Source organism: Camelus dromedarius, chromosome 5 (assembly GCF_036321535.1).
Source record: "Camelus dromedarius isolate mCamDro1 chromosome 5, mCamDro1.pat, whole genome shotgun sequence".
Classification (NCBI taxonomy): Eukaryota; Metazoa; Chordata; class Mammalia; order Artiodactyla; family Camelidae; genus Camelus; species Camelus dromedarius.
In genome coordinates this window covers 41705629-41728775 of record NC_087440.1, presented here as the reverse complement: position 1 = coordinate 41728775, position 23147 = coordinate 41705629, and the positions used below count along the sequence as shown (strand labels likewise).

General features: G+C 38.8%; 1 protein-coding gene across 1 annotated transcript in view; it reads left to right on the top strand.

Moving 5' to 3' along the window:
* The window catches only part of SLC25A21 (solute carrier family 25 member 21), a 411303-nt gene that overhangs the window by 385663 nt on the left and 2493 nt on the right, over positions 1-23147 (top strand). The window contains exons 8-9 of the mRNA XM_031453618.2: positions 20087-20268; positions 21194-21246. Of these exons, the coding sequence (XP_031309478.2) occupies positions 20087-20268; positions 21194-21246 (235 nt within the window). The remainder of the gene's footprint in view (positions 1-20086; positions 20269-21193; positions 21247-23147) is intronic.

Genomic DNA, 23147 nt, shown 5'->3' with positions numbered 1-23147 from the left:
AGGATGATGGTGTTGTTCATTGAGAAAGAAAACCACTGAAAGAAACACGTTTTGGGGAGAATATTATGGACTCAGGCTGGAAAATGAGGTTTAACTGCATTTGGACTGTGAAGTGGAGACGTTGAGTCACTGATCGCATGTTGGTCCTGGAGCTTGAGAGGAGAGGTCTGACTTGAAAAAGACATCTAGGCATCATCAGTATCCCTGGGCGAGGATGCTTTTACTGGGTAAATGATCTTGGGCCAGTCACTTTACTGCTCTGAGCTTCTGTTTCTTTATTCTGTAAGTTGAAAAGCTAAGATTATTCTTTCCACCTGACAAAATGGTTTTGAGGATTAGAATAAATAGTATGTGAAGTTGTTTGTGGATTTTAAGGTGCCGTGGAAGTGTTAAGTGTGGTGGTGCTGATGACAGTAATGGGGTAGAAGTAGGGGTGGCAAGGAGGGTGGTAGAAACAGTTAGCATAAAGAACTGCATGAAAGTTTCCCCCCAGAACTGTTCCTTGTGCACTTACATGAACACTGTGGGGTGGGTTGTGTGGGGGTTTTTTGGTTTGGTTTTTTTTTGTGGAGTGGCGGGGGAGTTGCCTACAACAAAATAGTTGATTTTATGTGTTCTGTAATCTAAGCCTGATTCAAAACTGAGAAACCAGTATTCTTTAAATTTAAACCATAATAAATCAATCCTTTGTGAAGGGGAAGGTATGATAATCATTAAAACATGTTGAAGAACATCACCGGGTTGTTAACCACACGGAGGAGGTGGTGTTCCTTGAAGGCTTTTTTCCAACTTTGCTCTAGGCTGCCTCTAGCCACGCAGGCTGGACAGTTTATTTACAGGGTTATTGTTTCAGTTCCCTCACCCAGCAACTGGTCATTCTGTTGTTCCAAGGGGATTTGAGATTTCACCAAGTCTGACTGGCATGGGATAATTCTAGATTTTTTAAAATATTTTTTTAATTTATAAATTGTCTATCAATGTTTTCCATTTTCGAAGTATTTGATTTTACTAGAAATTGTCCATAATGATCATACCTGGGGAGTGGAAATGGGGAGGCCTGTGAGTGTGTGTGTGTGTGTGTGTAAGTGAAGAGGTGTGTGTGTGTGTGTGTGTGTGTGTGTAAGTGAAGAGTGGGTGGGGGAGAGCAGGAAAAAGCAACTAGCAGTGGAGGGAAAAGCGCTTTTCTTTATAGCATTCTGAGCTGTTGGAAGCTTCTACAAGAAGCTTGTGTTAATTTTATAATAGGAAATAAATCAGTGAAAACCTTAATAGAATCTCATAAAATAGAGTACCTAGTTAACTTTTTCACATTGTTCAACTCTAAGACTAACTATGTCTACAGAGGTAAAATAAGAACTAGAAACTAAATTCAGGTAACTCAGGTCAGATATCCACCCTTGAAGTTTTTAACGTTAACTCTCCAGATTGGTTAATTCTGGTAGATACATCTTTCAAGTTTCACAGAAATATCCTGACTTTCTGTGCCATTTTATACTATTAAACCATTTTCGTAGACTCCATGGTTTTGCCTGATCCTCGTCACAATAACTCGTCATTTTCAGATAAGGAAATAAAATGGAAAGTAAAGGCCCAGAGCTGAAAGTTAATGCCATAATTTATCTAAAGGCACACAGCAGGGAGAAGAAAGAGCCAGACCCAGAACTCTTCACACTATACCCGGGAATGCCCTAACTCTACATCTTACCGTGTCTTTTGTTACACTTAAAAATGGGTACTAAAGTTTAAGTGAAAAGGCTAGAGTATCCAGACAGTGCAACCAGATTCCTCTTCTGCCTCATTCAGACCTGGAAACTGGTGCTCCCTTTTCACATCCTTAGTCTGCCATCCACAGAAACAAAGAATTGTTAAGTCATGACCCTGGAAAACCTGGGCCTTACCGGTTTGAAAATGGTGCCGTGTTATATTCTTGCAGATTTATTTTTAGAATCTAGTTGTTCCTATTGAAAGGTAACTAAGTGGATACAATAGAAGAAGTTGCTTTGAATGTTAACTGACCATGGAATTCATTTAATGGAGGCATTCATTTACATCTTGCAGTAAATGGAATGGAATGTCAGTATAATTACCCCTTCTCCCCAGCAAAGGGCCATCACTTCTCAACGTAAAGCCCTCTAGAAATAGACATTAACTTAAATGCTGGCATCTTTTTCAAATATCCATGAAGGTAAGCTTTCCTTGCAAAAGCTATTTCTTTCATTTCCATTCCAAGGTAGGGTGTTCAGGGCATATTATTTGTGATGTTGACACACAGATGAGAATCATAAGACTTAAATGTTACATCTCTTTAATAACTTTGTCTTCTAGTTCCATATTTACTTCTTTTCATATGTTTCCATAAGTAAAGTAATAATAATAGTAAAAATTGCTGTCTAAAGCTCATGGCTGTCAACAGTATTAAACTATGTTTTCAGTTTGCATCCTAATTAAGCATGTTTGCAGGTTATTTTGCCAAAGACAATAGATCTTTTGTGTGGAATTCTGCCATGATATAAATTACACGTGTGGGTTAGAAGTATTCTAGGAGAGAACAATTTTTCATATGTTCAATCTTTCTTACTTAATAAACCATTTAGACCGGTCCCTGTGGTCATTTTACTACAGACAGCATTAAGAAACATTTTATTTTCTCCTAAGGTAATATTCATAAAAGACTGCCTTTTAGAAATGCAAATGTTTTTCTTCTTTTGATTTTTAATATTTTCTTTGTTTTGTAAATTCTGTGCAGTCTGAAGGTGGTGCCAGATGCACTTCAGTTTACCAGGAGAAATGAGGAAATGTGCTCAGTTCGTGATTTAAAGCTCTATCCTTCCCTAAGGTGTGCACTGAGCTGAATGAAAAATGCACCTTTGGGTTCAAGTGGAGAACTTAGAGAGAGCTGTTTGTATTTTGAAAAGAAGAATCTCAGTAGAATTAGATCATAGTAGGATTTAATTTATGACCATTTATGTTTCTGATTCTCTCTTACTCCATCATTAGTCTTACCAGTCATCCGGTAATGGGAAGGGCAAGAGCATTAAAGTTTCATTAAGAGCACCTCTCCTTTGCTGGTACCTCACTGAGGTAAAACTACAAGTATATATTATCTATAAAATTCCAGGACATGTGACAAGATTCTGCTGTAAAAGTAGTATCTTTCACTGGCAGTTTTCACAGACTCCTTACGGGGGGTGGGGGTGCGCTGGGCAGGAGGAAGGGACGGGAGGGAGGGGGGCAGAAAGAAGGGGAGCTGGGGTTCAGACACTTTCTTAAATAAACTTCAGGCCAAAAGTTTCCAGTCTCGTACCACCCAAGTGGATGGAAATGAGGTGCAAGTGGCTTTAGATTCTCAGTGGGTGCCTTCTATTCATTCATTCCAGAAGTATTCGTGGCACATCTATCATATGCCAGCACCATCTCACAAAGTGTCAGCACTGCTCCTGCCTTAATGGGGTTTACAGTCTAGTCCAGGAGACAGACAATAAACAAGTCATTACACAGGGAACTGAATCACAACAATCGTGATAAGAGCTGTGAAAGACAACTATCAAGCTGTGGGAATTTTTAACCAAGGATCCTAGATTAGACTCACAGCAAGGCAAGGTGAGGATATAGGAAAGAACCTTCCTTCAAAAATGATGTTTACGCTGGGGCTCAAGGATGAGGATTAGCCAGGCCAAGATGAAGAAGATGAGCAGACACCAGACAGAACAGGATGTGTGCGCAGAAGCAGAGAGAAGCATCGGGGAACCTAGGAGAAGATGAAGAATGAGGGTGGCTGGTGTGTGGTGGACCAGGTGGGAAAGGAGGCACTGGTGCTGCAAAGCCAGAATGTTCTGAGCCAGAATGTTTTAGGAATGCAACAGTAAGCCAGTTGTTTCCCCTTAAATGATTTAACTGTGGGGGCATGTCGAGCAAACATATCACTTACGTGGAACTAAATGGGCATGAGAAAGTTTCATATATAGAAGCCTAGAAGTAAAATCTCATGAAATCAACTTGGCTCAAAGATTTCTTCTTGATCGTCTGCCTACCTCCATATCAAAGCATCTCAGTGTGTCCTTGCCCTGACTTCTCAACATCTAGAATTTTGTTTTGGGAACCTGGTTTGTTAGTTTTCCTTGGGGTCAGGGCTTTTATTGAGGCAAGGAAAAGAGCACAGCAAAACAGAAAAATCCTACAGGGTTCCCAAGGAAATATATTAATACTCTCCTGCATAGGATAATACTCGGTGATGTACCTGACTCTCAGAAGGTATTACCTACATATACACATGTGTTTGTATTTATAGAGAGATATACATAGATAACAGATATATAGAGAGGTATGTATGTATATAAAACAATCAAGTGACAACTGTTAGGCTTAAACCTAACCCATTTTGACATTTTATGTATTTTATAATTTGAGCTAAGTAGGTAAGACCTTTAAAATTATTCTACATTTCACAACCCTTTAGAGAACAGATATCTTAGGAAGAGAAAGGAATTTTCATGGCTATTTTCTGAATGGCTACATTTAGATGTTGAGCTTTTAACAAGACTTTGATTTCATTCCAAAGCCCAGAGCCCTACAAGGATAGGATCTTGGGAATACTCCACATTCCTTAAAGAATGCTTATCAGTTAAACCATCTCATTTTAGTTAGTGACCTTCTGTGGAGTGAGGAGCTAGCATTTCCCCAAATTATCTCACATGAAGGAAAAGCAAACACTCTAATAGATTCTTCTGATAGCTGTGAAGTGGAAACAACTGTACCTTTTAATTAAGCTCTAATAGCAGGTATTTTCACTGGGGGACAAGACAGCATGGTACCCTAATATTGGGGGGGGGGGAAGTTCTTTTGTCAGTTGTTGAACAAAACAAAAGACAGGCAAGATGAGAGAAAATGAAAGGTGTGTACTGAGGGCTGACTGTACTCCTAGTTGACTTGGCTCCATTAAAACTAACAATATGTAAAATGCAAATTTCTTCTTTTAAAAAAACTTTACTCCCACTCAATCTGCCCCCTTGTTCAGCTACTAGGAGGCAACTATGATTTCAGCACACCACATCATTTTCATGAGGACCATGGCCAGCTGTGGGGGGGAAGGTGAGGAGCTGCTATTATTTGCCTTCTGGCTGCCACCAGGTGCTTAACCAGTGTGTGTACTTTCTTTGCAATTTGCTTCCGAGACCTTGGTTCTTTGTTTATTGTGTCTTTATAAAGGAGAGATAAAGCATTTATTAAACACCTACGATGTCTCAGACCTGGAATACACACAAAGATGAATGTGACACAGCACAGCTCCTTCCTTTAAGAGGCTTTGAAGGAGCCTTCATGGAGAACGTCCGAGTTTGGTGCCCTTCTCCACTAGACCCTGTCAAAGATTGAAGCCAGGCAGTCTGACACCAGAGCCCTTGCTCTTGCTCGTTGTACTACTCCTTCAAATGTAGGGCTGTGTGAGCTTGTGTGTCTTTTCTTCTTCGAAATATATCCACAGTTCCTCAGCCCCTCTTCAAATGACATGGTTTCTGGTCCTCTGTGCCATCTGTCTCTCCCGCTACAAATGCATCAGTTTTGTCAATGTCGGTGTCAGAACTAAACACAACACTGCAGTTTTGAGTTGATCAATTCAGAGTACACTAGCATCATCCATTCCCATGGTCTGAACACACAGCTTTCTTAACGCAGTGAAAGATTGTACAGAGATTTGTCGGGGGGTGGGCATGATAGGAATGGGTGTTGCTTTGACATCAGTACGTTAGTCTGTATAAATCTTTGGGGCCAATTAAAATCCCCAGATTACATGATGTGTAGTCAAGTCTTCTTTATCTTGAACTTTGTACAGTTTGTATTCACTGTGCTTAGATTTAATACTGTGGATCCAGTCCAGTGCTAGAGCATGGGATAATTTTTTAAATTGAGTCCCTCATCTGTCATCCTAGCCTCCCCTCCAAGACTGTGTCATCAGCAGACCCAGTGAGCAGGCCTTCCACATCTTGACCCAGACTCATCTGGCCCCTCTTCAGTCTACCAAATGGACACATCCTTCACAGAAGAACTGGATGAGGTTAGCTATATGCTCACCCATCCTCTGTTTGGTGTCAGGATAGCATGGGAGACTTGTTCAAGTGGTTTTCTGAAATCAAGGTATGCAGGGTGATTCAAAAGGAAATGAAAGTTTCAAAAATGTTTTACTAGACTGGGTTTTCTGTAGTTTCTTCATGTGGGGCTACATCATGAACTTTTTATGTTTGTATCACCTCTTCCTTGCAGCCTTGATAAATAAAGGACCACATCATGACCACCCCTTCAACTATTGATGGGGAAGTACTACAAAAGAGATGGAATGAATTAAGTGTAGAATTGATGAGTGTTTTAGCACAAACTGACCATTTGTAAAATTATAGAAATAGCTGTGTTAGATCCTATTAAAATTGGTTTTGACTATATGTTTATGTAGTCTAGTGACCAGTTAGTAGATTTATTAAAATGTGCAGTTCTTTTTGAATCACCCTGTTATGATCATAACATTCTCATTGTCAAACAATTTACTCACTCACTGGGGGAGGAAGGAACTGAATAAAAGAGTTCTGCAAAGAAATATTTTGTGAGACCCTGAAAATTATGTGACGACTCATAGGACTGCCATATTGTCTTTAACTTTCTTATCCAAAGCATTTTATGGCAATCTTTTTTTATCATTTCTAAACAATAATTTCAGTCCTTCAGATGGCAAATGTACTTTAGCAATTTTTGACAAGCAACATTAAACCCACTCTAGGATCATCCAAGGCCAATTCTGAACAGAGAACATTCCTCTCAGTGTACTCATTTTAAAGTTGTCTGAGGAACCAGGTATATTGACTTCAAGTGAGGTCATTAGGAACTCTGTTAAAATGACCCAAAGCTAAAATCAGAGAGAATCTCAGATTTGGTGTGGTACCAAGAGGAATTAGACAGTGAGTGAATTGCAACAAAGGAAATGTGATTTGGGTTGACATGAGGTAGGAAGGTTCTACGAGTAGACTTTAATGGATATATTTATGCTGAGTTCCCTTAAATGAAAAGCCCGTCACTGCTGTCTGCTCAAGCTTGCCTTGTGGGGAACAGCAGGCTTCATGGCCAGTCTCCCTCACCACCCCTCGTCTTCACTAGCTAACAAATCCTGCTTCCTCTGTCTTCCTTAAACCCCCTCCTTCTGGCATGCTTCTATGTGGAATGTCTTCTTAAAGACGCCAGGCCCTAATCACAAAGGCCTGTGAGATGGGCGAAGGTTCTCTGTTTATCAAGCAAGCGGCCAGCTGGCCAGTCACTAACCAAAGCATCAAAGCTCATGCCAGGGAAGGTAAAAAGGGAGGCAGCATCTGCTCCTTTTGATCAAGATATTTTGCCTCTCTACATATTAACTCCTTAAGTGCCATTGCCTTATCCCATTATTACAGTGCTGTATAACAATTTGGATTAGATGGTTAAATTAGTTACAAATATGTAGTGTGTTGATTAACTTTTTTGAATCATATGATCCCATTTCTGATGACTTGTGCCTCTTGCTGAATTTCTAGAGATTGTAGAACATCACTGCTGCCAGTGTTTTGGGATCACTTATTAGTGTCTCTTGTTAAGCTGTGGAGAGTCTATAAGCAATATGTCCTGTCAGGGGAATTTATTGATATTCCTGAAGAAGAGCTGGTAAACACACTTCTTTAGCTCTGCACTCACGCAAAGATCGCAATGTGATGGAAACAGAGTTCTAGTAAGAGACCTGGTGTTAATTCCCAGTCTGATACTTACTAGTTAGCCATGTCTCTTTGGCGAGTTATACTTTCTTTGTGTCTCAGTTTTCTCATTTGTGAAATCGAATGTTAACATCATCCTTAAAATGTTTGCAGAGAAATTAAATAATTTTTGAAAACTATGAATATTGGACTTTGTATTGCTATTGCAAAATAAAGTCAATGTATATAATAGCCACTAACACTTAAGACTAGTCTAGTCAAGTCTAGTTTAGTGATAGGTCCCATATTTTATGAGAAAAATTGAAAATATTAAGAGGAAAAGAATAAAACTCACCTGTAGATAGGGAAATAATACATACTACTTAGAAATAAATATTTTAAAAGGAACTGTTGTATTTAAGCATGAGGTTATTGCAGTAATGGTTTTTAAAGCATGATGAATTGCATCAAGAATAGTGACAGCCAATGGCCCTGGCAACAGAGCAAAAAGTTGAAGTAAAATAGGCATATGCATGAGGAATGTGGGTTAGGAAAAAAGGAAGTTTTCTGGTTGATGACAGTTGGAGCAAATTATGGAAATAAGTTGGAAATGTTTAATAACAGAATAGATTTTTCATCAGCATTAATACCCATTTACATTGTTAAGGTGTAATCCATTTAAATATTTTACTTAGGCTAGGTGACATTCTTTTTTTTCCATCAATGTTTAAAAAGTTTTTATCTTGTTATGGTAAAAACGCCTAACACAAGATCTGCACTCAACAAATTTTTAAGTGTACAATACATTATTTTTGTCCATAGATACAGTGTTGTCCAGCAGATCTCGAGAGCTCATTTATCTTGCTTAGCTGAAACTTTATGACTGTTGATTGGAGAAATACTCTAAGAAATGGGACTTCTAGATCATATAATAGTTTTATTTTTAATTTTTGAGAAACCTCCATACTGTTTTCCATAGAGCGTACACCATTTTGTATTCCCACCAACAGTGTGCAAGAGTTCCAACTTCTCCACATCCTTGCCAACACTGGTTGTCTTTTGTTTTTTGATAATAGCCATCCTCACAGATAAAAAGTAATATCTCACTGTGATTTTGATTTACATTTCCCAGATGATTAGTGACATTGAGCATTTTTTCATATACTTGTTGACCATTTGTAAGCCTTCTTTAGAGAAATGTCTGTTTAAGTATTTTGCTCATTTTAAAATCAGGTTATTACTTTCCTTGGTATTGAATTGTAAGAGTTCCTTATGTATTTTATATATGAACCCCTTATCAGATACATGGTTTACAAATATTTTCTCCCATTCTATAAGTTGCCTTTTTATTCTTTTGTTTCGTTTGCTGTTCAGAATTTTTTAGGTTGACATATTTTTGTTGTTGTTTTTGCTGCCTGTGCTTTTGGTGTCATATCCATGAAATCATTGCAAAGACCAAAGTCATAAAGCTTTTCCCGTATGTTTTCTTCTAGAAGTTTTATGGTTTTAGGTTTTATTTTAAGTCTTTAATCCATATTGAGTTGATTTTTATGTATGGTGTAATATGAGGGTTCATTTTCCCTCCTTTGCACATGGATATCTGGTTTTCCCAGCACCATTTGTTGAAGATTGTCCTTTCACCATTGTGTATTTATGGCACCTTTATTGAAGATTAGTTGACCAAATATGCTTGGATTTATTTTGGGGCTCACTAGTCTGTTCCATTGGTCTATAAGTCTATCTTTATGCCAGTACCATACTATTTTAATTACTGTAGCTTTGTAATACATTTTGAAATAAGGAAGTGTGATGCCTCCAGCTTTATTTGTCTTTCTCAGGGTTGATTTGGCTACTTACGGTCTTTTGTGATTCCATATGAATCGTAAAATTTTTTTTTTCTATTTCTACAACAAATACCATTGAGATTTTTAGAGGGATTGCATTGACTCTGTAGATCACTTTGGGTAGTATGGAAATTTTAACAGTAAGTCTTCCAATACATGAACATGGAATATCTTTGCATTTGTTTGTGTCTTTTTAAATTTGATCACCAATGTTTTATAGTTTTCAGTATACAAGTCTTTTACCTCCTTAGTTAAGTTTATTACTTAAGTATTTTATTTTTGTTGGTGCTATTGTAAATGGGATTATTTTCCTAAATTTCTTTTCAGATAATTCACTGTTAGTGTATAGAAACATGAGCAATGTTCATATAGTGATTTTTGTATCTTGCAACTTTATTAAATTTAATTATTAGTTCTAAATGTTTTGTTGTGGAGTCTTAAGATTTTTCTACATATAAGACTATGTCATATGTAACAGGGACAATTTTATTTCTTCTGATTTTGATGCCTTTTATTTCTTTCTCTTGCATAATTTCTATGACTAGGACTCCCATTATTATGTTGAATAGAAGACTGGTGAAAGCATGTGTCCTTGCCTTGTTACTGATCTTAAAGGAAAAGCTTTCAGGTTTTCACCAGTGACTATGTTGTTAGCTGTGGGCTTTCTTATATGGAGTTTATTATGTTGAGATGTTTTCTTTCTGTTCCTAGTTTGTTGAGAGTGTTTATCATGAAAGAATGTTGAATTTTGTCAAATGCATTTACTACATCTATTGAGAGAATCACATGATTTTTATCCTTTTTTCTCTTAATGTGCTGTATCACATTAATTGATTGTCATATGTTATGTTGAACCATCTTTGCATCTCAGAGATAAATCTCACTTTGTCATAATGTGTAATCCTTTTAATATGCTGTTGGATTTGATTTGCTGGTTTTTTCATGGAGGAATTTTACATCTGTATTCATCAGAAATCTTGGCCTGTAATTTTCTTTTCTTGTGATGTCTTTGTCTGGCTTTGGTATCAGGGTGATGTTGGCCTCATAAAAATGAATTGGAAGTGTTCCCTCCTCTTTGATTTTTTGTAAGAATTTAAGAAGCACTGATGCTAATTCTTCTTTAAATGTTTAATTGCATTCACCAGTGAAACTATCTGGTCCTGGGTTTTTACTTTGTTAGGAGATTTTTGATTGCTGATTTAACCTCCATACTAGTTATAGGTCGCTTCAGACTTTCTGTTTCTTCATGATTTAGTCTTGGTAGATTGTATGTTTCTAGGAATTTATAAGTTTCCTCTAACCTATCCAGTGTGTTGACATGTAAATGTTCATAGTAGTCTGTTATGATCATTTTTAGTTCTGTGTCATCAGTTATAATGTCTCTTCTTTCATTTTTTATTTTATTTATTTAAGTCTTCTATTTCTTTTCTTAATTAGTCTTACTAAAGGGTTGTCAATTTTATCTTTTCAAAAAAAACAACTCAGATGCATTGATTTTTTTCTGTTGTTTTTCCAGTCTCTATTTTGTTTATTTCTGCTCTAATCTTAATATTTCCTTCCTTCTGCTAGCTTTGGGCTTGGTGTGTTCTGCTTTTTCTAGCTCCTTGAACTGTAAAATTCAGTTATTTGAGGTCTTTCTTCTTTTTTTGTATAGGTGTTTATCACCATGAATGTCCTTCTTTCTACTCCTTTTGCTGCATCTCATAAGTTTGGATATGTTGTGTTTTCATTTTCATTTAGGTTGAGGTATTTTCTAATTTTCTTCTTTATTTATTCTTTGACCCAGTGGTTGTTCATGCATGTCATTGTTTAATATCCACATATTTGTAAATTTTTCCATTTCCTTCTGCTATTAATTTCTAGTTTAATTTCATTGTGTTAGAAAAGATACTTGGTATGATTTCAGTCTTCTTAAATTTAAGACTTGTGACCTACCATGTGATCTATCCTGGAGAAAAACCCATGTGTGCTTGAGAATATGTAATCTGATGCTTTTGGGTGGAATGTTCTTTATATGTCTTTTAGGTCCATTGGTCTATAGTCTTGTTCAGATTTTCTTTATTCCTATTGACTTTCTGTCTGGATGTTCTATTCATTATTGAAAGTAGAATATTAAAGTCTCCCACTATTATTGTATTTGCTATCTATTTCTCCCTTCATTTCTATCAATCTTTGCATTATATATGTAGGTGCTCTGATTTTTAGTGCATATATATTTATAATTATTATGTTTTCCTGGTTGAGTAACCCTTTTATCATTGCATAATACTCTTCTTTTTCTCTTGTGACAATTTTTGACTTAAAATCTATTTTGTCTGAAATAAATAATAGCCATCTCCACTCTCTTTGGGTTAGCATTTGCATGAAATCTTTTTCCATCACTTTATTTTTAGCCTATATATGTCATTAAATCTAAAGTGAGTTTCTTGTAGACAGTATTTAAGTAGGTCTTGTTTTTGTTATCTTTTTTTTTAATCCATTCATCCACTGTATGTCTTTTGATTGGGGAATTTTATCAATTTATATTTAAAGTAACTAATTAGGGAATACTTTGCTATTGCTATTTTGTTAATTGTCCTTTGTTAGGCTTGAAGTTCTTTCTTCTGTCTTTTCCTCTCTTGCTATCTTCCTTTGTATTGTGTTGATTTTTTTTGTATGGATATGCTTTGATTCCTTTATTTTTTTTTAATAACTTTTATAGGTATTTTAGGGGTGAAGGGCTTATATAAAATGTCTTATAACAATCTATTTTAAGCTGATAACAACTTAAATTCTACTGTATACAAAAACTGTACACTTTAACCCCTCCCCCACACTTGATGTCACAGTTTATATCTATTCATATTATATATCTTTTAACCTCTTTTTTTACTTACAATTAGTTTTAACACTTTTGTCTTTTAACTTTTAGCCTAGATTTAAAAGTGCTTTACCCACCACCATTGCAGTAATACAGTATTCTGATTTGTCTGCAAATATTTACCTTTACGAATAAATTCAAAATTTTCTCATGCTACATACTGCTGTTTCAATATACATCAATATGTTTTATTTCAAGTCAAGGGACTCCCTTCAGTGTTTCTTGTGAGGTAGGTCCAATGGTGATGAACTCCCTCAGCTTTTTGTCTCAGAAGTCTTCATCTCCCCTTCATTTCTGAAGGAATGTTTTACTGAGGATAGTATTATTGGTTAGCACTTTTTTTTTTCAGCACTTCAAATATATCATCCCATTCCCTTCCAGCCTATAAGATTTCTGCTGAAAATTTTGCTGATAGTTTTTGGGGTTTCCCTTGTATGTAACAATTCTATTTTCTCATGAGGCTTTCAAAATCCTCTTTTTATCTTTGGACAATTTGAATATAACGTGCTCACTGTGGACTTCTTTAGTCCATCTTATATGGTGTCTTTTGAGCTTCTTGGATCTGGATGTTCATTTTCTTCTGCAGATCTAGGAGTTTATTAGCCATTATTCCTTTGTGTAAGCTTTCTGGCCCTTTCTCTCTCTGTTCTCTTTCTGGGACTACCATAATGCTTATTTTGGTCTACTTTATGGTCCCATAATCCCTTAGACTGTCTTCACTCTTTTTCCATCTTTTTTTCTTTTTTGCTCCTCTGACTGAATTATCTTCAGTGATTTGAGTGATTTCAATCTTTGAGTTTGCTGATCCCTTCTTCTTTTTGATCTAGTTTCCTGCTGAATCCTTCTAGTGAATTTTTCAGTTCAATTATTGTGTTCTTCATCTCCATGATTTCTGTTTGGTTAATTTTTGTATTTTCTTTATCTTCAGTAAAATTCTCTCCATTAAAATTCATTTTGTTCATGCATTGTTCCCTTAACCTTAGTGAGCATCTTTATGACAGTTATTTTGAATTCTTGTATCAGGTAAGTCATATATTTATGCTTCATTATGTTTATTTTCTGAATATTTAGCTTGTTCCTTTATTTGGAACATCTTTGTCTGATTCCTCATTTTCTTTGACTCTCTGTGTGGTGTCTGTACATTAGATAAGGCAATCTACATGCACTGGCCTCACAGAGGAGAAGTCCCCCATGATTCAGTCTGACTAGAGATTTTGGGGACCTGTACCAGCTCTTTCCATCCTTAGGGAGAAGTAGGCAGCTATCATTTTTGTGTGCTTGCTCTGTGCTGAGCAAGGGGAAAGCTGTGGTGTCTACCAGTCCAAACCTTCATCTCAGTTCTCCTCCAGATGGCTAGATTGTGCTGGACCCATCAGAACTCCAATAAACTCCAACTCCAACTGACAATAAACATGCCAGTTCTTTGGGCAGCTCCAGAGAAACTGAGGTGATGAAAATGTGAACCAATCTCTTCCCTCCCCTGTGAGCCCCTGAGCTAGGGAGTCTTCGTGACCGCATGGTGATACACTAGGGCAGGGACTTAGATGGGAGGGTAAGCTGCATCTCCTTACTAGCTTCTGTGAATCTAGTTTCATTTCGCCCAGAGTGTAGGAGACTTTCAATTAATTTCTAGATTTCTCACACAGAGAATTCATCCCTGAATTATTGCTGAATCATTGTGTTTCTGGGAGCAAGGAGGATCCAAGGCTTCCTACTCTGCCACCTTGCTGATGTCTCTACTTAGGTTAGATGACATTATGAGTTCACTTCTAGTCTTGTGATTCTAGGATTTTATTTTCTATCACTTAAGTCTTTCCCTGGGCTGAGAGGAAATCTCCTCAGATATTGAATTAGAGTACAATACTGAGAGGCAAGCTTATGTCTCTAATTCTGCTATTTGATACCTGACAGTCTCAGGGCTTCTCAATATTTTGGCTTCTTCACTTTCAAATAATAGAATCTTGGCCATCTTTTGGCTAATTCAAAATTATATTCCTTTATCAGGTAGACAATGTCTGTAAGCCTCAGTTGCCTCATCTGCTCAGGGATGTTGTGAAGAGACTTAAATATGTAGAAAGTGCTTAGCTCAACACAGTGGCTGGCACATAGTGAGTGTCTTATCATTATCATCATCTTTTTCCAGTTTTTAAAATAACTGATGGAAGGAACAAAATGACATTCCAGGTAATACGATTCTCAAGCCAGAGGGCTAGCCATTCAGCTAATGCATGGTGACTTGTAACAATGAGATGTCTTCTGTTGACTTCCTAAAGTTTTTAAGAGGCAGAAGTTAGGTACTGTCTCATTAGAGTTTGATAGTGAAAGTCCAGAAATAACTCCCTCTTTTTATTGCATGTTTATTACCCCTGCACTTTGTTTACACCCCCATTTCAGTACTCATCACATTGTACTGTGGTACTTGATTATAAAGTCACCCCTACCCTTTCTCTGGACCATTTACCCTCACACACAATTCTAGCACCCAGTGCAGAACCAGGCATATATAGACATCCAAGAAATGTTTGTTAGATGAATATGCAATGAATGAGAAGCAATATAACATAGTGGTTAATAGCATATGATTGAGAGTCCAAGGAACCTGAGTCCAAATCCAAGCTTCTCCTCTTATAAGCAGTGTGATCTTGGTTAACTGATTTAACTCTTTAAGTTTTATGTCCTTATCTGCAAAATGGTGTTATGTACCTAATTCATAAGGTTCTGATATAATATATATGTTTTGTATATGATTTGACATACGTATAACATTGTGTCTAGCAATAAGTAACTATTATTAATAGTCCCGTTATTTCTCTTCATGAAAGTTATGAAAAATAACACAAATACAATAACATGTATATTATTTTATTACTTCTACTTATTTTTACTATTAATTTTATTGTTATTTGTTGTTACGGTTATTGACAGAAATGCTGGAATGATTCACTGATAGCTAGTACAGAATGACCTATTCAGACTGTGACAGGTTTCACTCAGACCTAACAGCCTCACAGATGTGCATTCTTGCTTTGGACTGAGCAAGGGTAGGAAAAGATGAATAGAGTTAACAGTGTTGCCTTTGATTCTGCAGCCTAAAAGAAATGAAGCCCTGCTTCTACCAAAGAAGGCTTTAAAGTGCTTCCCAGCACATCCAGAGCCTCTTAGAACATCACTTATCCAGCCCAAGGATCCAAAAAGATGAACCATAAATTTCAGTTAAGCAGTGGTTCTCAGACTTTAGCATCCATCAGAATAATTTGGAGGTCTTGTTTAAACAGACTATTGTGCTCCATCCCCAGAGTTTGAGTTCAGTAGACCTGGGGTAGAACCCCAATTTTCATTGCTAGTAAGTTTCCACCTGATACTGATGATAGTGGTTCAGAGACCACACTTTGAGAACCACTGAGTTCATAGATATGATTGAGGTATGAGTAACCTGAATCCAGAGTGGGAATGTTTGCAGAAATCTTTTCACTGAGGTGATTGCCTGATAACGCCCATGAAAATGAGGGCTTCCTGTTTTCAGACCCAATGTTTTTAACACTGAATTGTCCTTTTCTTACTTTATAAATTTATTGGTAGGGGAAATGATTTGATGAAGTTGTTTCTAAGCTCTTATGAGCCTGATAAAATCTATAGACACTTTCTCCAGAAAACCCCATGTACACATAAGCAGAAGCATTGCTTATAATTTCAGGAAGTTCTCAGACACCTCCCCCAGCAGCTCACTGACCAACTCTTAGAAGGATCAGTAGAAAAACTGTCCCCTAAGGCAAAGTATTGGATTCACTTGTGTAACAAAAATTACCTTCTTATACTTAAACTTTCAGTTAACTCATTTGTAAAATAGGAATAAAAGTAACAGCTATTACATCAAAGATTGTAAAGATTAACTGATAAAATACACTGAAGAGCCTAATTTGAAAACCAGAAACGCTAAATATTACCTTTTGCTCTCTCTTTGTAGTCCCCCTACAATAATCCTCATTCTTGAGGCAAGTGGATAGCTCTCCCTACTAGGGAAAAGATCAGGAAGTGTAAAAATAAGAGCCCAAAGAGTAATAGTTCAAGATCTTCCTCTATGCCCATTGCCTTCTCTTGCTAAAACCTGGTCACAGGCTGCAATCACGGTTCCCTCTGTGAGTCACTGAACAGTGGGGTCTAGCAAGCCCAGGCCTGGCTCTGTGACCTGAGAGTCTCAGGCCATTTGCCTGGAAACACTCCACTTTGCAAATGTCCAGTGCCTTGTCATGTCCCCATGTTAATGCCTCCTGGCAGGAAGACAGAAATATAACATTCTAATAGGGGTTCATTTCCAAGGTAGGAGACACTGAGTCTTAAAAAAACAGTGATTGAGGGTAAAGCCTGATTCTCATCATTTCTATAAAAATAAATAGACAAGCACATTGATAGGCTAATCAGCAGGCATCTGTTTAGCACTTGCTGTGCACACTGCACAGTAGGTGACACAAAGAGGAGTGACAGGTGTCCTCTGTGGGGCCGGCTCACACACCAGCAGGGAAGATAGAGACACACAGACATGAACTGAACACAAAACGAACCATAATATGGGCAGTGACTACGGTTCAGATGGTGCTGCAGGAGGGCAGAAGAGGAAGAAATCATGTTTAATGGAGATGCATAGACGTCTCTTGGGCAAGTTGGGATTTAAGCTGGACCCTAGAGAGCAGGACTGCTTTAAGTGAGTATAAATGATGGAGAATGGCATCTGGGCTGGAGAGCAGTTTGAAGAAAAGTGTAAAGTTAGAAGAGTGTTTGGTACAAATTTGCATGATTGTAATTTAAGCAGTGTGATTATAGTGTGGGTTGGAGGTAGAGGTGTAGAAGTTGAGGCTAGAAAGGTAATTTGGAAGCATATCGTGGGAAAGAACCTGAGGGCCCATGGGGAGCTTTGGCTTTACTGTCCATGCAGTGAGGAAGGGTTGAGGGCCTTTGAGTAGGGAGACACCAGAAGCAGATCTGTTTTTATAAAAAAAGAGAACACTGGTGCTGCTGTGAAGAACAGATGATAGAGGCAAGAAGAAAGCAACACCTGGTGAAAGTAATGGGAACCTGAATTAAAGCCAGAGAAGTGGGAGGGGACGAAGGCCTGGGGCATTTGAGGGGCTGCTTTCATCTGAGGGTGGTTGATGACATGCAGCAAAGAAGGCAGAGAAGAGCCGACGGGGCTCTCTCCTTGGCCCACCCAGTCACAGGCTGGGTTGCTGCAGAGAGCAGACCCTGGGCTCCGAGGAAGAGACTGGAGAGGAGCTCAGAGTTCTGGGTGGTGACTGATACCTCCTGGCCATCCTCAAAAGGCTTTTCTCCTCCCTAGAATGCCCAGAGGGCTGGCAACTGACCATCTGCATAGAATATCAACATAAGTGATTTCAGACCTGGGCCCTCAGCCTGGCAACATCAGAAGTCCTGACAATCTTTTAAAACAATGCTCAGGCGCTTTCCCAGGGAATTCTGAGCTGGGAACCTAAGGTGGGTCTGAGGTGGGGCCAGGCATCCGTATTTTGTAAAGCTCCCAGGTGACTCTGATGCACAGCTGGTTTGGGGAACTACTGTGGGACCTTACTGTTGAGCCAGGCAATGTGTAGAAAACACGGGTGCAGTGAATGCTTGTGCTGGTGAACACTGTGATGGCTTGAAGACCTTAGGATTGGTCTCCAGCCGTGTCCCAGACATAATGACCTTCATCAAGTGTCAGCCACCTCTCCCTCCCCAGTTCATCAGGAGAAGCTGCGTGCTTGACACGATCTCCTGAACTTCTCAAAAGGACCATGTGCAGACACGTCATCATTTTCACCCTTGTCCTTGGCTGGGTCACAGGAACACCATGAGAGGGTCTCATTACAGGGTGCTTTGAGGCTTTAGAAAACAGGCTACATAAGAATATTATCCATTTTCTGCCGAGGCTTGTACAACACTCATAGCACTTTTACTGCTATTATTGTTTTTATTTCTCAGGAAAATCGTACAGTACAAAGATAAGGTGGGTGTTAGAAACTTCTACCCCCTGGGCTCTGAGTGATATAGTGACTCGTGCCGGGTCCGACAACCAGAGCTGGTCCTGAATCCACCATCCTGTCGGTCTCCAGTTCTGCTTCTGTGCCGGAGTGGAGAAGGCTAACATAAAGGCATTTTTCTCTCCTTGTAAAAGAGGAAAAAATAGGGGGAGGGGAAATTATTTAAACACACCTCACTCATACTGCAATCACTGCATTGTTTTTCCTGTTGAAACACCCTGTTGGTTTTTAAATCCCTTTAAACCTCCCCAGCACCTGTATGGCCCAGATCCAAGAATTATTACCGAACCCCTCACTTTTTATATTTAGCCACATAGGAGTTTCTGTGATGGTATCTGTGCCCGAGAAAGGCTCTTGGTTCAGTTGAAAATTTCAGAGCTTCCAGAATTTTTCTTCTTCCATCAAAGCGAGAAGCATGCAATGCTCAGACCTGACTGTTTTTAAATCAAGCAGGGAACGGTTCCCCTCTCAGTTCTCTTGCTGGATAAAATAGCATCACGGCACTACTCTGTGTTGTTGCTCTGTGGAGATCCTTCTGAAGTACTGACCAAAAGAGAGGGCAGGGGAAGGATGAGGGGTCTCCGTCAGCAACTTGCGGCTTCTCAGATGACCTCTCTTCAAGGCAAGAAACTGAGGCTGAAAACAAAATGAGAACTTTCCAGCAAGTTCATTATAACAAAGCACAGTGTGAACTTACTGGGCACAAAAATCAGCTGAAGAAAAGTGACTCCCACATAAGCCCTAATTAAATACTTTGATGTCAGAAAGCAGAGCAGGGAGGGCTGGAAAATCAAATCAGACCAAAGTAAAGGACTTAAATTCAAAAGGAAAGAAGAAATATTTCTCTCTCTCCCCCTCTCTCTCGCTCTCTTTTTCTCCCTCCCACTGTCTCTGTGTCTGTGTCTGTGTGTGTGTGTCTCTCTCTTTCTGTCTCTCTGTCTCTCTCTCTCTCCTTTTCTTCCTTTGCCATGAAAGGAAGGATAAGATTCAGGAACAATGGGTTGTAAATTCTTTAGCCAATTAGTCCAGTGACTTACTACTGTTTATAATGCACAGAATGTCACAGGCTGTTTTGCAGCCTCCCCAAGTTGGTTTGTTAATAACAGGAAGCTAGCACTTCTCAGTACAGTGGATCAGCTACATGTGAAAATAAATGCAAAAAACCTGGAGGGGAATAGCAGCAGACCGAGAGTAGCCTTGATTTAATTTAACATTTGGGGGTCCACACACAAATGAGCATTTTAGTAGGCTTCATGGTGGAAGTTGCTGTCATTTGTAAAATATTCTGGCCAATTAGCTAATAGTGTGCTTGGATTTCTCCTGTTTTGATACAGTAATACTAAGTACATTGTGAAGCCCAATTATACAAATCATCCCCATATGCCATACCAGTCTTTCTTTATGAACTGTGTTTATAAATCCTGTGTGAGGAAATGTGTACTTCAGCAATTTAGACCATGTGTAAAAACATAGCCAATGGGATTGTCAAGAAAACAAGTTCCAGCCTAGGAAATCCTAATGTGTTCCGCTGGAATAACAGGAGGGTGCCGGGGAGTGCAATGCTCTGCTTAAATACATATTGCTTTATAGTGTTTAACCGACTTAGGGGCTTCCGCTTCCCTTTCTGTTACTTTACTCTTCTTTTCTTTTTAGGATCCAACCTTGGAGTTTTTGAGGAAATTTGGGATTGGTCTTCTCTCGGGCACAATAGCCTCAGTCATTAACATCCCTTTTGATGTTGCCAAAAGTAGGATTCAAGGGCCTCAGCCAGTTCCTGGAGAGATCAAGTACAGAACCTGTTTTAAAACAATGGCAACAGTCTATCAGGAAGAAGGGTAACACTGACTTCAATACGTGTGCAAGACTAAAACCTTGTTAAAACTGTATTGTACTTCCATTCTGATGAGCGCCCTTAAGCCGTCCAGCATGGGGGCAGGGGGAGGGCGGTGTCTGAGAAGACTGAAGGGGTAGGTGACACACTTGGTGAGATAACATAAGACTGAGATGTTGGCAAAACGTTCTTACACCAGCAAGAAACGTGAGCCACCATCACACAACATGCTGGGGGGTCAGTTTCAGGGTGCGGAGATGAACTTTTTGCTTGTCAGTTTGCATAATGTGCTATTGCATATAAAATGGCCTGTTCACATGTGGGCAGAATGATTGTCTTCTGACTGTAAATCTAATCAAGATGTCACCTAATTATATTCTCCTGGGAGAATTAAACATGAGAGTTCTATGAAAGTTTTCTCTTAAAATTTTCAAGTATATGCTTGTTTCTGCAGGGTTTTTTTTTTTTTTTTAAGTCTTACTTTTGTCCCTTCATCCCTCCTCACCAGGTCTTGTCCTCTAGTAAGCAAGTAATATTTTATTTTTTGGATCTAAATGGCATGATATTTCCTTATGTGAAGACTGAGTTTGTGGTCTTTTAAACTCAGTTACAAGAGTCATTTAGTCCCTATACACAGCTGTCTTGAAAGTAAGGCCTGTCTTGAAAGCAAAAACCATCTCACTGATGAAAGTCATATTTCCAATTAGATGAAATCAGCAGAGCTTAAGTAATAAATAATTTTTTTATCATCCAATTTGCTGCAGAGAATACTTAGCCAGATACTGTTTGGGGATTTGAAAAAAAATTATGAAGTTTTTTGGGGTTTTGTTTTGTTTTGGTAAATACTGGGTCAGCATCTCAGTAAAGCTGAGTTACAACTCCATTTTATTTTCAGAATAAGAATGTTGCTCTTTCCCTTCCGGTTATAGGATTTTAGCCTTGTATAAAGGCCTGCTTCCCAAGATTATGAGGCTTGGACCAGGTAATGATGTTGTCATTACTTATATCCTTCCTTCTTTATTGTTCTAGTAGCTCTTTTTTTCCTTATTTGCGTCTATCAGTCACACAATGAAAGTTCATCACACTGTGAAACATGGAAACCTTGAGGATACAGAGTTGTCTATGAGTATTCAAGACGCTAAAGGCTTCCATTAGAAATGTTCTATCTTTGTTTATAAGCTACTGTTTCTGGCCTTGCTGGAGGCTGATAGAAACCAAAGCCCAGCTTAAGTCAATAGGAAAGGATCCACAGCCAGTTGGAGTTGGAGTCGCTTCTGGGGAGGACTGTCACTGAGTGAGGCATCAGCCCAGTAAAACGCTTCCTGGTCCATTCTTGCTCCTGCCTCAACTTCACAGCAAAAAGAGAAAAGGAAGACAACTTGCCTCTCTGAATGGCAAGAGCCACCATCCTCACAGTTACCTCCGGGGAGCAGGAGTGAGGAGGCTGCAGCCGGGCACTCACCCTCCTCGCTCCTGTCAGCACAATGGCCGAGGCTTCTGGCTCAGGGCCTTACCTCAGGATGCCAGCCACAAAAAACCGGCTGCCATTCCCATAGGGAGAGTCAGCTGCCTCTGTGTAAATAGATAAGAAAGTAACGGCTGCAGACTCAACCACCTGGGCAAACAGTCTTGGATTATAAGCAACCTTGTGAATAAGTACAGAAGTATGCACTAGACCACACTTTTTTTCTTTTTTTTTTTCAAACCAGGCCACACTCACCTACTTAGACATCCTGGTAATCTTCCCCAGAGCCTCCTGTACTCCTCCCATCTCTCCCTTTCCCATCCCTCCCTTTTAACACCAATGTTTCCCTCCCTCCCCTAACACACTCACACACATGCGCATTTACCTTTAAATTTCAGCCTGATGGACCAGCATTTCTGCCAACCTGAGATTTAGAACAGCAGCCTGTAAATTGAAGCTGGTGAACAGTTCATACTTTCATATGCTTAGAAAACACTCCCACGATTCCCAGTCCATCTATCCCAGCCTTTCTAGAAATGCCTAGCCTTTAAGCTTGGGTTTTGCTTCACATCTGAGATTCAGACCTGCCTTCTATTAGTCATTGGCCCATGTGTAAAAAAAAACTCAATGATAAAGAATATTGGTGATTTTTGCAACTCTCTCTGCAAGTATGTGGTGTTTTTCCTTCACCACACAGTAAAAACCTGCTAGTAGACCTAGTATTAGAGAAGATCACAGGACTGGCCCTAACCCAGCTTTCTCCGGAGGGGATGGGCCTGAAAACGGTGGTGACCAGGGAGAGTTTAGCTAAAATGGTAATTGACTGGAACCTTAATCCAAAACTCTTAAATAATCTGACCCCAAGTTTTGTTAGAGGGTTGCAAATGTTTGGTTGGCTTTTTAAATGTTTTTGCATGAGGTGTCCTGAGTTGCTGTGGTGTTAAATCCAATGAAACGGGTTGTTGTGAATGTACTGTCCAGGCTAAACAAAACTGTGAATAACTGGAAATCTCATTCAAGGACCTGGCCTACACTCTCATTCCAAACATGCAGGTCCTAGCAACCCCAAAGGAAAGAAAGGTGTAGAGAGAAAGGTGAAACTTTTGAATTAGGGATTAGTTTTATTTTTTGTTTGTTTGCTTTGATGGGGGGTGGTTTAAGAGAGAGAGAGAATGAAAAAGGAAAGTGAACCTGGAATTGTCATCCTTTGTTCTGGAGAAGCATCCTATCTTATTTTTATAACAGCCTTAGCAGCTCTGTGTGCCTAATGACCAGGACCTCCGATGAAAGGAGAATCTCGAAGTCTCTGGTTTAAACTCCAAATAGGACTAGGCTGAAAACTAACCCAATTCTGCATGTTCTGATCTTACATTGTGAACAGTTAATGAGAGTAAATACAGCAATTACATACATGTCAA